We start from the raw sequence: 14,330 nt of genomic DNA, 5'->3' as shown, positions 1-14,330 counted from the left end.
ATAGTAGTATCTTTACTTTGATGTAGGCCCGACTCGCTGTTCACACTACGTTTGGCTTGTCCTAGTTTCATTGCTTATTCAAAAACTAAAACCTAAGTAATGGGGTTTGAACAATCACAAATCAATTCTGTGCTCGAAATCCCTTTCGATCATGGTCCTCATAATATCCGAAAAAAAAAATTCAAAAGAATAATGAATGTGTTGGCTTTTGTTTTGCTTTGCCAGGTGTGGTTGTTTTTTAACGTAATTTCATACACCGACCAAAAAACCAACAAAAAATTAAACAAAACAAAATAAAAAAAAAGAAAAGTGGAGTGACTAATAATTGTTAAGTTTCAAATTTTTCAATATTAGACAGGACCCTAGTTAAATAGATGACTCTGGAAATTGACTAGAACTCTGCAAATGTAGAGAAAAAAAAGAAGAAGAAGAAGAAGAAGAAAGAAAGAAAGAGAAAGAATAATTAGAAGAGAGAGAGAGAGAGAGAGAGAGAGAGGGAGGGAGAGATGGAGAGAAATATTTGATATTTATATAATATCTGCATGTCTATCTCGACAGGTTCATTCAGTAACCAGGGGCTGATCCAGGAATTCCGTAAAGTTGTGGGGCGCAAAAATATAAATCTATATATACATTTCTGGTGCTACTTTCGGGTTTCATTTGATTTTTTTTTCTCTTTATTTCTTTTGTTTAAAAAATAAAAAATAAAGAGGGGCGCCACCACGGTTGTTTACACCGACTGTTTAGAAACAATAAAAATTGACACACATGATGGTGTAATTTTTTGCTCGAAATTTCATCCTCTAAGTACTTGTATGAAATTGAGAGCATCAAAAAAAAATGATACAATGATATAAATGAATACAATTAATACAATGTACTGACAATACATTACAAGTAATACAATACACTCTCCTACATGTACAAAGTTAGTACGAATCGGGGCCAACATAACAGGCAGGCAAAAAAAAAATATATATATATATTTAAAATAAATGAATTTTTAAAATGCTTCATTTTGGCTCTTTAGCTTCATTATTTGGCAATAAACCATCTCCAGTGTATAATCAAGCCAACGTGATACACTTGTTTGGGTGTTGGTGGACACATGACTGTAATGCGAGTGTAGTGGTAATACTATACTGTACGGTGGTATGGTATGCAGGTACCTAGGTACGGTGGCAGATGTGACGTGTCGCATGCAAGCAGTCGGGAAGCGAAGCCGGTGTATTACTGCTAGTGAAAGGAAACTCGGAGGACCTGACCCGTTTACAGCACAAATATGCCCCCTAAGCAAGACGATGTGGACGAATTATTCGAAATTCGGAATTCATTTTACATTGGGAATTTTCAACAGTGTATTAATGAGGCACAGAAGCTAAAAGTAAGTCGGTTTGTTGTACTGTATGTTAGCGCAAGTAGGCCGTAGCCGTAGGCTTTGTTTATTACTGTCCCATCTACTAGAATTGGTGTGAGTAAATAATTGGCCACGTCGGCAACGCCTTCATTTGTTTCACATGTAACTGTTAGCAAATATTTTCTGTCTGCCTTTATCAAAACAGCCAGCTAAATTTATAAATAAAAATGGGGATTACTAACTAACGGAACGAAATGTAAGCCAAGTCAGTGACATGCAGATAGCTAGAGCTGCCTCTAGCTCTACATAAAATTTTAAATGTCGTCATGACCCACTCTGCCAGTGGTCCAGACGGTCTACCAGCCTATCTCCTCAAAGAAGTGGCAGATGAACTATCCCCTGCTCTGACACTCCTCTTCAATGCCACACTCCACCAAGGAAAGATCCCGCAAGAATGGAAATCAGCGTATGTCACACCAATCTATAAAAAGGGGGACAAACACAGACCGGAAAATTATAGGCCCATAATATCTCTGACATCTATCATCTGTAAAGTTGTTGAACATATAATACACAGCCAGATTATCTGCCACCTTGATAACCACAAGCTTCTTTCTGATTGCCAGTTTGGCTTTAGGAAGAAACGTTCGTGCGAGTCACAGCTCTTGGTAACTGTTCACGATCTTGCCACTGGACGTAAAGATAAAAAACAGATGGATGCCATCCTGCTCGACTTCTCCAAAGCTTTTGATCGAGTATCACACGAGCGCCTTCTTCAAAAGCTCCATTTCTACGGAATCAGGGGACAGATCCTACATTGGATCAGGGACTTCCTCACAGGGCGTACACAGCAGGTCATACTAGAAGGGACTAAAAGCAACATCACACATGTAACATCTGGTGTGCCTCAGGGCACTGTCCTTGGACCCTTGCTCTTTCTGGTGTTCATCAATGACCTCCCAGAGTGTGTCTCTTCAAATATCCGCCTGTATGCTGATGATGCCCTATTATACCGTATAATTGACTCACCTACAGACATTGACATTCTTCACAGAGATCTTGCTAACATACAGGAATGGGAGAGGAAGTGGCAAATGGCCTTCAACGCGGAGAAGTGCGAAGTGTTCAGGATATCAAACAAAAGGAAGAACATCGTAGGAGATATCCAGTACTCAATCCATGGAAAAGCACTCCGCACCGTTGATGAAGCGAAATATCTCGGAGTCACACTTCATGGCAATCTTAGCTGGAAACCACACATACAAAATATCTGTAAGAAGAGTAATAGTACACTTGGTTTTCTTCAGCGCAATCTGAGGAGGTGTCCGTCCAACATCAAGGAACAAGCTTATAAGACATATGTCCGTCCAACGCTTGAATACTCCTCCTCAGTTTAGGATCCCCACACCAAAGAACTCATATCTGATATAGAAATGGTCCAACGACATGCAGCAAGATTTGTGACGGCTGACTATAACCAACAAAGTAGCGTGGCTGTAATGGTACACAACCTTCACTGGCAGTCTCTACAGGAGCGTCGTGCGCACAACAAGGCCATCATGTTATACAAGATCATCAACGGCCTTATTGCTATCCCTGCTTCCCCACCATACCTGTATCATTCATCAGACCTGACCAGAGGCCACCATATCCAACTTCAGCAACATCACTGCAGAATCCTCTCTTATCAACACAGTTTCTTCCCAAGTGTTGTTTGCATCTGGAACGGCCTTCCCACAGCTGTGGTTTCAGCTCCGTCTCTCGAGACCTTTCGGAGCAGTTTGAAACCACTTACACTCCGATAACCCTCATACTAAGGAGGTGTTTTTTTTACTTGCACCATTAAGTTTATCTTCTTGCACCAGATGTGATGTTCGTTCCTGTAGTCACACTTATAGCACCCAGTACGACAATACTCTTTGAGAGTGATGTACTTATTGGAAGAAAAAGAAGAAGAAGAAGAAGACCCTGGCCCTGGCTGGGTAGCTAGTCACAAATGCGGAAATGGTGACTGACGTTAGGTAGTGTGAGCCTGAATAGAGTGAAACACTATTTTGACCTTCCCACAACACAAGAATGCTCATTGCCAAAGAAGAAGAAGAAAAAGAAGAAAACTTTACCATTTTGCACCCTAGTACTCAGTCTAGTAAAGAGTAGTAGTAGTACTCCAACGTACCAATGATCTACCAATCATAGATTTCCGTTTCTGTGTAAATTTCCTTTCTTTTTTAGGTGTAACGGTTAGTAGTTCTAGTCACCTTGATTCTAGTTTCTACTTACTTTATACTGCAAATAGAGGTCATAATCATAGATAGAAGAAGTAGAAGAACAAGAAGAAGAACAAGACTCTAGAAGTCTACATGTATTGTATACCCAGGGATTAGCATGTTTAGATAATTCTTCTGTAGTGTAGTACTTTTTGATTTACAAACCAATGATTATAAATGATTACATATATTTACATCACAATATTTCTTAAGGGATCATTTTCAATAAGCCTACTTTGGGCTTCTCATTATTCCGCCACTATCATATTTGACACCATGTATTTTTGTTTGTTTGTCTGTCTGTCTGTCTGTTTTTAATGCAAAGTTTGTAAACCAATTATGAAAGTGGAAATAAATGAAATGAAATGAAATTAAATGAAATTTTCATAATTTTACTAGTGGAGGATATGCGTCTCAAAGGGTACTGTGCACTTGATACAGTAATGACAGTATGAAAAACCTGTACCAAGGTTCGACCTCCCATGTCAAAATTCAACTGTGCACAAAAGCATGCTTGGGTTTCTACACATGTATCCAGCAGTTGAATCTTGGAATCCAGATGATGGTTTGGTTGACTTACAATACAAACTAGGCTGTATTGGCTGGTTGCTTAAACTGTCAGTGCAGTGTGGTGTTGACACTTTTCTGTGCACATTGTCATTGATAAACATGCCCCCCCCCAAAAAAAAAAACAAAAACAAAAAACAAAAACAAAAACAAAACAAAACAAAACAAAAACAAAAACAAATGAGAGAGAAAGAAAAAAGAAGAAAACCACCATCTTTTCCCATATTGATTGCTTCCCTAAGTTAATGTGCTAGGTGTGATTTAATTATTGTATGTGTTAAATGACTGGTACACATTAAATGTCATGTTATTCTTATTTGTGTTTTGATATGTCTGTTTTCCCTCATTTTCATCTTTCCTTTCATCCTTTCCCTGTGTGCTTAGAAACATTGTATTAAGCGCAATACAAATGTAATGTATTATATTATCATTATTATCTGACTAGTATGAGTACCATGTCGTTATTCTTGCATTAGTATCTGTATCAGTTCTACATTGATATCTCCATAGTAATATTGCTTTGCTCTACCTGTAAGAAGTTTTATTGAAACCAAACGTCTAAAAACCCAATATTACTACATTGTACTAGTATCACTAAATGTATGTGTTGTTATTTCTTTTGACAGCCATCAAATTCGGAGCTTGCTCTCACCAGAGATGTCTTCATGTACCGGGCCTATGCTGCAGGGGTAAGAGTAATCAGAGCTTTGCAATATTTTTTAAGACTATGATATTAGCACTGAGATATTGTGCATTTATACCTGGTCCAACACATTGTATGCCTCTGCTTTGTTCTTTCTTGATTAGTTTCAGAGTCTGGAAGTATATTGAAGGCATTGTTATCTGCCATTTTACTGTATTGATGGCAAACAGCTTACAGAGGTATATTTCCGGTTTTTGATAACAGATTTTTTTTTCTGTACTTTTGTAGAACTCACAGCAGTTCAGTGACATATACATTGTAAGCGCAAAACGTTCAAAATGAAGATTCTAAGATAGTCGTTGGATAGGTATAGTGTACAGTTGATTGAGCCAATGTAAGGACATTATGAGGAGTGAGAATGGTTCTTTATTATTATTATTATTATTATTATTATTATTATTATTATTATTATTATTATCATTATTATTATTATCATTATTATTATTATTATTATTATTATTATTATTATTATCATTATTACTATTATTATTATTATTATTATTATTATTATTATTATTATTATTATTATTATTGTTATTATTATTATTATTATTTTGTGTACCAAATTCTGTAGAGTTGTTCTACACATATTTATTTGTTCACTTATTTCTATTTTCTTTGTTTGTGTGCTTGTTTGCTTTGTGAAGGGTCGCTACGGAGTTGTGCTGGATGAGGTGTCAAAATCATCTTCCTCTGAGCTGAGTGCTGTTAGGATGTTTGCAGACTACCTCGCCAACCCGGACAAGAGGTACAGTAGATACTGCCATCCGATGACTTGTGAATTTTGTAGGTTTCAGTCATGTAGATGTACAGTAGCAAATGATCATCTCAAATCTTGTCAGGGAGAAGTTGAATCTGAGCAACAGAATCTTCTTACCAAAATCAATACTGGAGATGTTACAGTGACATTGGATTTTTATTTCACCTTCAAAATGCTGAGTGTCTCTTTCACCATATATTATAAAATTTTTCTTTTTTTATGGGGGATTGGGACATAGGTATTTATGTTGCATATCCTGTGCTGGAGATTTATGCAAGTAAATAACAATTTTGTGAGAAACTGGAAGTAAAGCACCTGTAGACAATCATGATTAATTGACTATTGAAATCTGATTGTAAGGTACATGTATGCCATAACTCTAGCTCTATGTAATTGTGATTATCATGATTGCATGATGACACCATCTCGGTCTAAGTACCATACACACCGAAGGTTGCTGTCTAATATACAAGTATGAATGAGAAATGGGGTGCTTGCTGTGGCACAAGCTTAATTACTGGTACATACCGGTACGACAAAGTATGAAAATCGATCTCTTGAATCGTAGCATGGCGATTCACATCATGATGAAGTACTCTAGAGAAGATGCACCAAATAGCATTGCTGTTCCAATTGTTCACACTCCTGTGTAGAGAGAAGCTTGTGGCTGAGCTTGACTCCAAGATGAGCAGCAGCGTGGACGCCAGCAACGACACATTCCTCCTCATGGCTGCCTCTATCTACTACCATGAACAGGTGAGTCGAACATGGCATTTGCAGACATATACTGTTCAAGCAATAGAAGGAAAACATCTGTACGACCCATGCATTTGTGAATGAATGACAGTTAAAAGAAGATGGGGTTGGGATAATTGTGATAGAGATAATTGTGTTTTGAGTTGAGCTATTCACATTGAGTATACACATGTATGTTGCTTGTGTTGCATTTCAGGTTTTTGTTTCTTGATTTGGTTGCTTGTTTCTGTTTCATTGCCTTTTGTGAGTGTTTGTTAGGGGTGCCAACTTTCAGTAATGTATGTCAGTGCAATTTTCTTTTTAGACTTATATATATTTGGAGAAAAAAAAACACATGAAGAAAGCAGTAATTATTAGTAGTTACATCAAGTAGGAAAACCCAAAAAGTGAAATACAAAATCTTAAGTATTTTAGTCCATGCCTGTCCTTAAGCAGATTTCTAATGCATTTACTAAAAAATAATGCAACAATACTGATATTTTGAAAACAAACCTGTGCAACAAAAATAATTGTAGTGAACATGAACATACAGCTATTATTCCTCCAGAAAGTCAATCAAATGTCATTGATATATATGGAGACTCACACCAAACATTACCTTTGTATTGTATGTCTTGATATTTTCATTTTCTCCTCAGAACTTTGACTCTGCTCTGAGGTGTTTACGGCAGTCAGAGTCATTAGAATGGTAAGTGGATGTGAAATTGCAGAATATCATTCATGCCAAGTTTCTTGTTGCCATGATTGTTCCAATTAGCCTTGTTAAATCTCTATTTGATATCTCACATAACAAAGTGAGACATTCTCTTGAAGTTGCATTTTTTTTTGTTTTATTGCAAACAGCAACATAAAAAGGTAGTTTGCTTTACCTTCATTATGCAAGGAACATGTAAACTGTCAAACAGCAAGGCTCATCATAGGTTACAATGATACACATTGTGTAATTTGTTTGTAAGCTAATCAGTACTACATTTATTAATAGCTGGTATTCAATGATTTCCTTTTTGTAGGCTGGTTATAGAGAGAAATCATGGAAATTTTGATGTTCTATCCCAGAACTAGTTGGCAGATTGATCAAAGATTTGATGCAAACTATCTTATAATTATCCCACTATCAACGGAATAAATCTTGCAGTTCGCAATTAGGATTATCAATGCATGCCAACTAGTATACCTATACATCTACATTTGTACAATATCTTCATCAAGCATGGTCGAAGTCAGTTTGCATCGCACCAGGATTTTTTCATTTGTTCACATCTGTCTGAGACGCCTCACTTTGTGTTTTCAATCCACAGTATCGCTATGTCTGTACAGTGCTATTTATCTCTGGACAAGGTGGATTTGGCAAAGTGAGTACCAGTACATGTATTTTGCTGTTGAGTGTATGCTATGTGCATCTGGTGAAATTAGCATTGTATATGGCATTAATGAGGGGCAGATTTGGCAAAGTAAGTGTATGTATTTTTGAAATGTTTCTGTGCTACATGTTTCTTGCACAACTGGCATTGAACCTGAGATAATGGTTGACATATTCTGTTTGGATTCAGTGAAGGTTGCTTATAGGGGCATGCATATAGCATCAAACACTGTAGTACTTTGTGTCCGTGAACAATTACAGTATGTTCACATCTGGATAAATTGTGGACATAGATTTTATTGACTCATCCGTCACAAATTTCTCTCTCTTTTCTTTTCATATACCTGTCTGTCTATTAAATCTCAGTCTTTCTGTTCACTTGTTTGTTTTCTGCATCATGTTAAGAGAAAGTCATTCTCTCTCTCTCTGTTTCTCTCTGTATTTGTCAATTAATCTGTCTATCTGTCTATCTATATATCTGTCTATCTATCTATCTATCTATCTATCTATCTATCTATCTATCTACATATTTATACATCTATCCACAAATGGCTTGTATACACCAATTGCTTAATTCTCTTGAATAGTTTTTGTATTTGTTTTTGCTTAGTTTTGTATTTGTGTTTCCTCTTTGTTCCCTTATCTGCAAGAATGTGTTTTTACTGAAATTGTATTTTCTTTGTGTTGGAGGGCTGCTTGGCCGTTCCTAGTGAGCTGAAAGGAGTACCCTGTTTTAAAAAAAATGGAAAACGTAGATACATGATAAATAAATATCTAAATATCTACTTACCTATCTTTGTTTTCACTTGTTTGTTTGTTTGTTTTCTATACCCAGGAAAGAAGTAAAGAGGATGCAAGAGAAGGATGATGATGCCACCCTCACTCAGCTGGCTCAGGCTTGGTTCAACCTAGCTGTGGTGAGTGCTCAAAAAATACATCCTGTGCACCAGTGGTCATGAGCCGAAGCTTTTTCACAGCTTCACACTTGATGAACAAAATATTCGACAAGAGCTGCCTCCATTGTAAAGTTGTTTTTTCTTCCTTGTTTTTGTGGGTTTTGTTTGTTTAACAATTACATTAAAATAGCATAGCTGACAGGTGGCACATTAGTTAAATGTAGAATTAACTGTTCATTTTTTTATTTTTTTGTGTGTCTTGTTTGTTTCTTCTTTGAGGGGGTCTAGCTTGTCATAGATTTGCTGCATGAGAATTTGAAGGTAAATGCTTGGCTCAGGAGAGGGTACTTGGGGAAGAGCTGAATGGTGTGTTTTGAAGGTTTTGTGTTTCAGGAGATTGAGTGAGGGCTCTCACCTTTATCCATACAAGCCCAGTGTCAAAAGGGCATTTTATAACTATTGGGTTGTGAGAGGTTACAGTAGCCTAAGAGGGCCCTTGCCTAGCACTGCAGCAAAGTGGGTGCTTCAGACTAGACCTACTCAAGCTACTGTAGATTATTGTATTAGAACACATTAAATATTTGATTTTCTGTGTTGGAAGTCACATGCTTTGGATCTTTCCAGAAGACATGAATGTAAGTGTCTTCCTTTATTAAACATACTAAAAAAAGCCAGCAATTATATACAAGTATATATGTCAATGCTGTTGATGCCGTAATGTCGCCCTCTCTTGTTGGCAGGGTGGAGAGAAGCTCCAAGATGCCTTCTACATCTTCCAGGAGTTGGCAGACAAGAACTCCTCCACCCCACTCCTCCTCAACGGCCAGGCCTCGGCCTACATGCAGCAGAACAAGATGGAGGATGCAGAGGACGTTCTGCAAGAGGCCATGAATAAGGTTAGTCAGTCCAGACTCTCGTACAGTAGAAAGTGTTTAGGCTCTTAAAGGACATATATTCCTTTTGCAAACATCACAAAATTTTGCATTGTGGGAGAATGTCTCGCAACATCGCGTATGAAATCTTTCGGTAATACACCTCAGAGCTTAAAAAAAAAATGAACAACTAATTGCATACCACCTGAGAATATGCACCGCTTTTGTACCAAGAATAACAGATTTTCTCACAGTCTGAGTGAATAAACTGGAAATCTTGAGTATTATTCCCCCGTCCATCATAAAGAAGTTTCTAGTTTTATCATTCTGAGGAAAGGTCTGACTTACCTTCCTCTACAGTATACCAGTATACCAAAGGAATCAAATTTTCAGGGTTGCAAAAGGGATACACAGACTTTTAAGAAATCCTTCGCTCCATGTTTACAGTGCTATTCTACACAATGTTGGAGTAAAACCTGACAAACAGTGATACAGGAGTTCAGCAAAGTTAGCAGCGATATTGGTTGCAACATCATGTGGAAATCTTCTCAGCTGTCATCACCTCTCAGCACTCCCATTGGTTTGATCACGAAAGCATAATAAAAATAATATTTGTGGTTAATAATTATCAACTGTAACCCTTTCCTCCTTGATAAAAATCATGATTTCCAGGTTGTTACAACAACAATAAATAATGCAAAAGGTAGAAGTTTTTCCTTTCAATTTCATATAAAAAACAGAAATTTAGTAAAGAATTATCTAGTATTAGGAATAGTAATGATGATCGTCACTGTGCACAAATTCTGCTCTCGACCCTAATACTAATTCCATGCAAGTGCTGTTAAGTAATTACTAAGATAGTAGCTACAATGTATGTTTGTGGTACTTATGTGGCATTGCTATGTCAGCATGTCATCATTCTTTCAGACTTTTGAATGGATGCATGGACATTATATCCATCCTGTTGATGTACCACTAGATTTCCTGTCTTTATTCAGTTGTATTAAGCATTTTGCAATTCAAAAAATGAAACCAATAAGTAAATACTGAGCAAGATATCAAAGTCTACTCCATCATAATATTTACCTGAAAAGAGAAAGACCGACATTACTCTTTAGTCAAACCAAGATTGCGTGCATTTTTTCTCCATGCAGGACAGCAATAACCCTGAGACTCTCATCAACATGATTGTCCTTTCGCAACACCTCGGCAAGGCACCAGAGGTATGTATTCAACCTAGTTTGAAAGCTGCTGCGGTGGGGGCTTGCGACTTTTGAAAGCTGGTGAATTCTGTAATCACAGATGTCAGAAATGTGTGACTGTTGATTGATTGTCGGTAGTCTTTGAAAATGGAAAAATACACCTTTTCATTTTATTTTATTTTATTTATATATTTTTTTTTTTTGGGGGGGGGGCGATATTGCAGCGAATATGTAAGCAATGTTTGATGTTTATGCTTTAACTTCCATTTTTTCTCCGATGTAAATGCCATGGTGAAAAAAAAAAATTAACAAGAATGTACCTACAGATGATATACAAGGTCGTTGAGATGGAAATTTTCATCAATATTCATGCTCTGATACAAGTGGATACATCTTGTGCCAAAAACTCTGCCTCTCTATGTTGAGAATCATGCTCTTCATGTCATGGCACACAATCTGTGTACCAGTGTAAGTTGCAGTTTTTTTCCTTCTGTGCAACTCAGGTGACCAATAGGTACATCTCACAATTGAGGGACTCTCACGCAAGACATCCATTCATGAAAGACTACTCAGACAAGGTGAGAAACTTATAATTCCGGCAAATTCTCCCAAAATGTAATATGCTATAAAGCCAGAAAATGTTCACATGCATGAAGCCAAGATTCACTAAAAAATCAAATGCACACAAGTGTTTGTCTTTACAATGCATTGAATGCCAGTGGTAATTCACTGTAGTTTCATGCCGCAAATATTTTTGATTTTACAGTATATTGGACTTCACTGGACAAAACTGTTGATTTTGTGCACTGTATTAAGTTTGGCATTCATATTTTTGGCAAGATCTATCCTTGAGTAACACTCTGAAATGACCTGTGTTTTACTAGAAAGCTTTCAAAGTAGGCAAAAAGAGTGAATTCTATGTACAAGATGATTATTTGTGTAGGCTTCTATAATCTACAGAGGATTTTGCATTGCATACTTTCACCATATAATGTGAAATCATTTGATTCTCAATAAAACCATATTACAAACAAGGGAGACTAAAATTTCATTGTAAATGTTTTTCTGTCTGTTGTGCAGGAAGCCGAGTTTGAACGTCTAGCAACACAGTACGTGTCCAGCTAGGATTCACCAATCACCAAGGACTCATTCCTGATGTGAAAAGTTAGAGATAGACAATTTCCTGTAAATACACATTGTAGTTTTACATCTGTTATAGCCTTTTATTTGTATCTCAGCAAAAAGAGTTATCTATGTTTAATCCATAGACATTGCTTCATGGGTCTACATACTATTTAACATGGGGCACCCCATGGCATAATGGCCTGATGTAGAAAACAGGCAAGTTGTGTATGCATCACAATTAGCTTTGTGATTATTTGCTTTTAATCGTGCAAGATTGTCATTACGTGGTTGAACTCAAGACAGCGGTCTGCGTCAAAGAAAAGAGCACAGTCTTTGATGAAAATGTGATGCCACTGTAATCATGAACCTACAGAGCAGTGTCTGCGAAGCTTGAATGTTGAAGAAATGTTTGGAATTATGATGGATTACAGTTCCAGATTTGCTGAGAAGTCTGTAATATAATCAAAGCAGATTGTTGGAAAATTTTGCATTTGTACAATGCACAAAGAAGACACAAGGAAGTAGTGGTGAAAGTTTTTAATTCATTTGCGAATAGGCAAAAATCTCTCAATGTTGCAGCCTCTTTCATCTCAGCAGCAAATACCTTTGGAATATGGCAGACCAAATGTTAGCATTGTTCTGTTTCTGTGATTTGTGACTAGGATTGTATGTGAACTCCATAAATAAGTCCTGTAGACTCTCAACATAATAAACTCTTTGGCCCGAATTCACGAAGGTGGTACAAATGAAACCATGGTTTAAACCATGGACAAAAACCATGGAGCGCCAAGTGTCGCATGGAATATTTTGTTACGAAATCAGTCATTTCGTCGATGAAATGATTATTTTGTAACAAAATGACAACATTTTGTAACTAAATGAACATTTCGTCCACTAAATGATAATTTCATTAACAAAACAGTCATTTTGTTGGCGAAATGACCAATTTCGTAACGAAATATTCCGTGCGACACTTGGCGCTCCATGGTTTTTGTCCATGGTTTAAACCATGGTTTCATTTTTACCACCTTCGTGAATTTGGGCCTTTAAGATTAAGAAATTTGTTATCACAAGAATTTGTCATAGCAGGGTGGCAAGAACAGTGAAATACATTGTACATTGTACTATTTAAAGAAATTTCAAATTTGGGACCAATGAACTGACAATGTACATTGTTAAAGCAGGATTTTTTTTTTTCTTTTCAAACTGTGTTCTTTACAACAAGAGTCTACTGTGCTAAAGACAACATGTGATCATTTGCAGCTCCGTTCAGAGACAAGCACTTTTGAAACAAGTATTTATGAACAACAAACAAGTATGTTTAGAATATTAATCCCTTGGGCGGGTCACTGCATTTGTTCTAAGAGTGTAAGCTGGATTCCATTGTTCCCGATGTATCTTGGATTCAAACTATTGTGAAAACTTCCAATTTTTCCGATCAAGTACTTAAAATCGGAAGGGGGGGGGCGGTGTCTTCATGCAATTGTTTTACATTTTACATGTGTTAACTCAAGAAATAGTTGTGATATCTAATTACTCAAACTTTATTTCAAAGCTGTCGGGGTTTCTCTTTGGGCAGTTGTTCATTACCATATGTACGAGAACTGGCCATCGTGTAGACCTCATGTACACATTTCTTTCACTCTAGGTCTTCACACACACTCAAGACTCTTGTGTTAGCCCCTGTATAAAAGATTTAGGTTTAAATGACTTTCTAGGGTCAATGAAAGGGCTAGAGGATTTCATTTGGTATCTCTGTATGAATACTTTCACATTTTTCTTATGTAATAAATACCTAACTATGAAAGTTCTATAGTTGCATATACACATGAAGGTTTAGAAAAGCAGAAAAGGTTTATCTGTGTTTCACGTGGAAACCTCAAGTGTATAACATGATTAATTTTCAGTGAATAAATTCTGTTATTTCATTTTAAAAAAAATGAAAACTTGTTTCAAGTTGATATTATGTCCGTTTCACCCTGGTGCACAGTACACATATGTACAAGGGACTGTGGAACTTTAAAAAAAATTTTTTTTTTTAGGGGTAGGGTAGCTTCTGGGGTCAGAAAGCATATCGTTGGTGGTGTGACAAGACCTTGTATCACAAATTTTGGAGAAAATCATTTGTTTTAATTGTCAGATAATCGCAGAGACTCCAACTCTCCCGTTTTCGACGGGAGATCTCTCGCTGAACACCCATTTTTGCAAAATCTCCCGTTCTCCCGTTTTAGATTTAATTTCTCCCGCCCTGGCTCTTTGTCTCCCGTTGGAAAGGATTTCTTACATATTTCTATCGTATGTTGAAAAATAAGCCTTAGATAGCACCAGAGAGCATCTAGAACCCTGGGAATTTCGCGCTCCGCACACATCAACTTTGAGTCTCCCGTTTGCTAGGGGTTTCAGGCGGGAGAATCTCCAGATCAGAAGGTACTTTGGGTTGGAGTCTCTGTAATCGGTTAAATGAT

At 36.9% G+C, this 14,330-nt stretch overlaps 1 protein-coding gene across 1 annotated transcript; it reads left to right on the top strand.

Moving 5' to 3' along the window:
- Nucleotides 1-1,226: 1,226 nt before the first annotated feature.
- Nucleotides 1,227-11,865, top strand: LOC139744885 (coatomer subunit epsilon-like). The gene is made up of 11 exons (XM_071655295.1): nucleotides 1,227-1,384; nucleotides 4,818-4,880; nucleotides 5,542-5,642; nucleotides 6,308-6,410; nucleotides 7,049-7,098; nucleotides 7,709-7,762; nucleotides 8,606-8,687; nucleotides 9,407-9,562; nucleotides 10,693-10,761; nucleotides 11,244-11,318; nucleotides 11,821-11,865. Exons 1-11 carry the CDS (start codon nucleotides 1,283-1,285, stop codon nucleotides 11,863-11,865), a joined length of 900 nt encoding a protein of 299 aa, XP_071511396.1. The 5' UTR covers nucleotides 1,227-1,282.
- The last annotated feature ends 2,465 nt before the right edge of the window (nucleotides 11,866-14,330 follow it).

This window comes from Diadema antillarum, unplaced genomic scaffold (assembly GCF_040938485.1).
Source record: "Diadema antillarum isolate AM-2024a unplaced genomic scaffold, OU_Dant_1.0 seq00001216_RagTag, whole genome shotgun sequence".
Classification (NCBI taxonomy): Eukaryota; Metazoa; Echinodermata; class Echinoidea; order Diadematoida; family Diadematidae; genus Diadema; species Diadema antillarum.
This window is presented reverse-complemented; position numbering and strand designations above follow the sequence as displayed.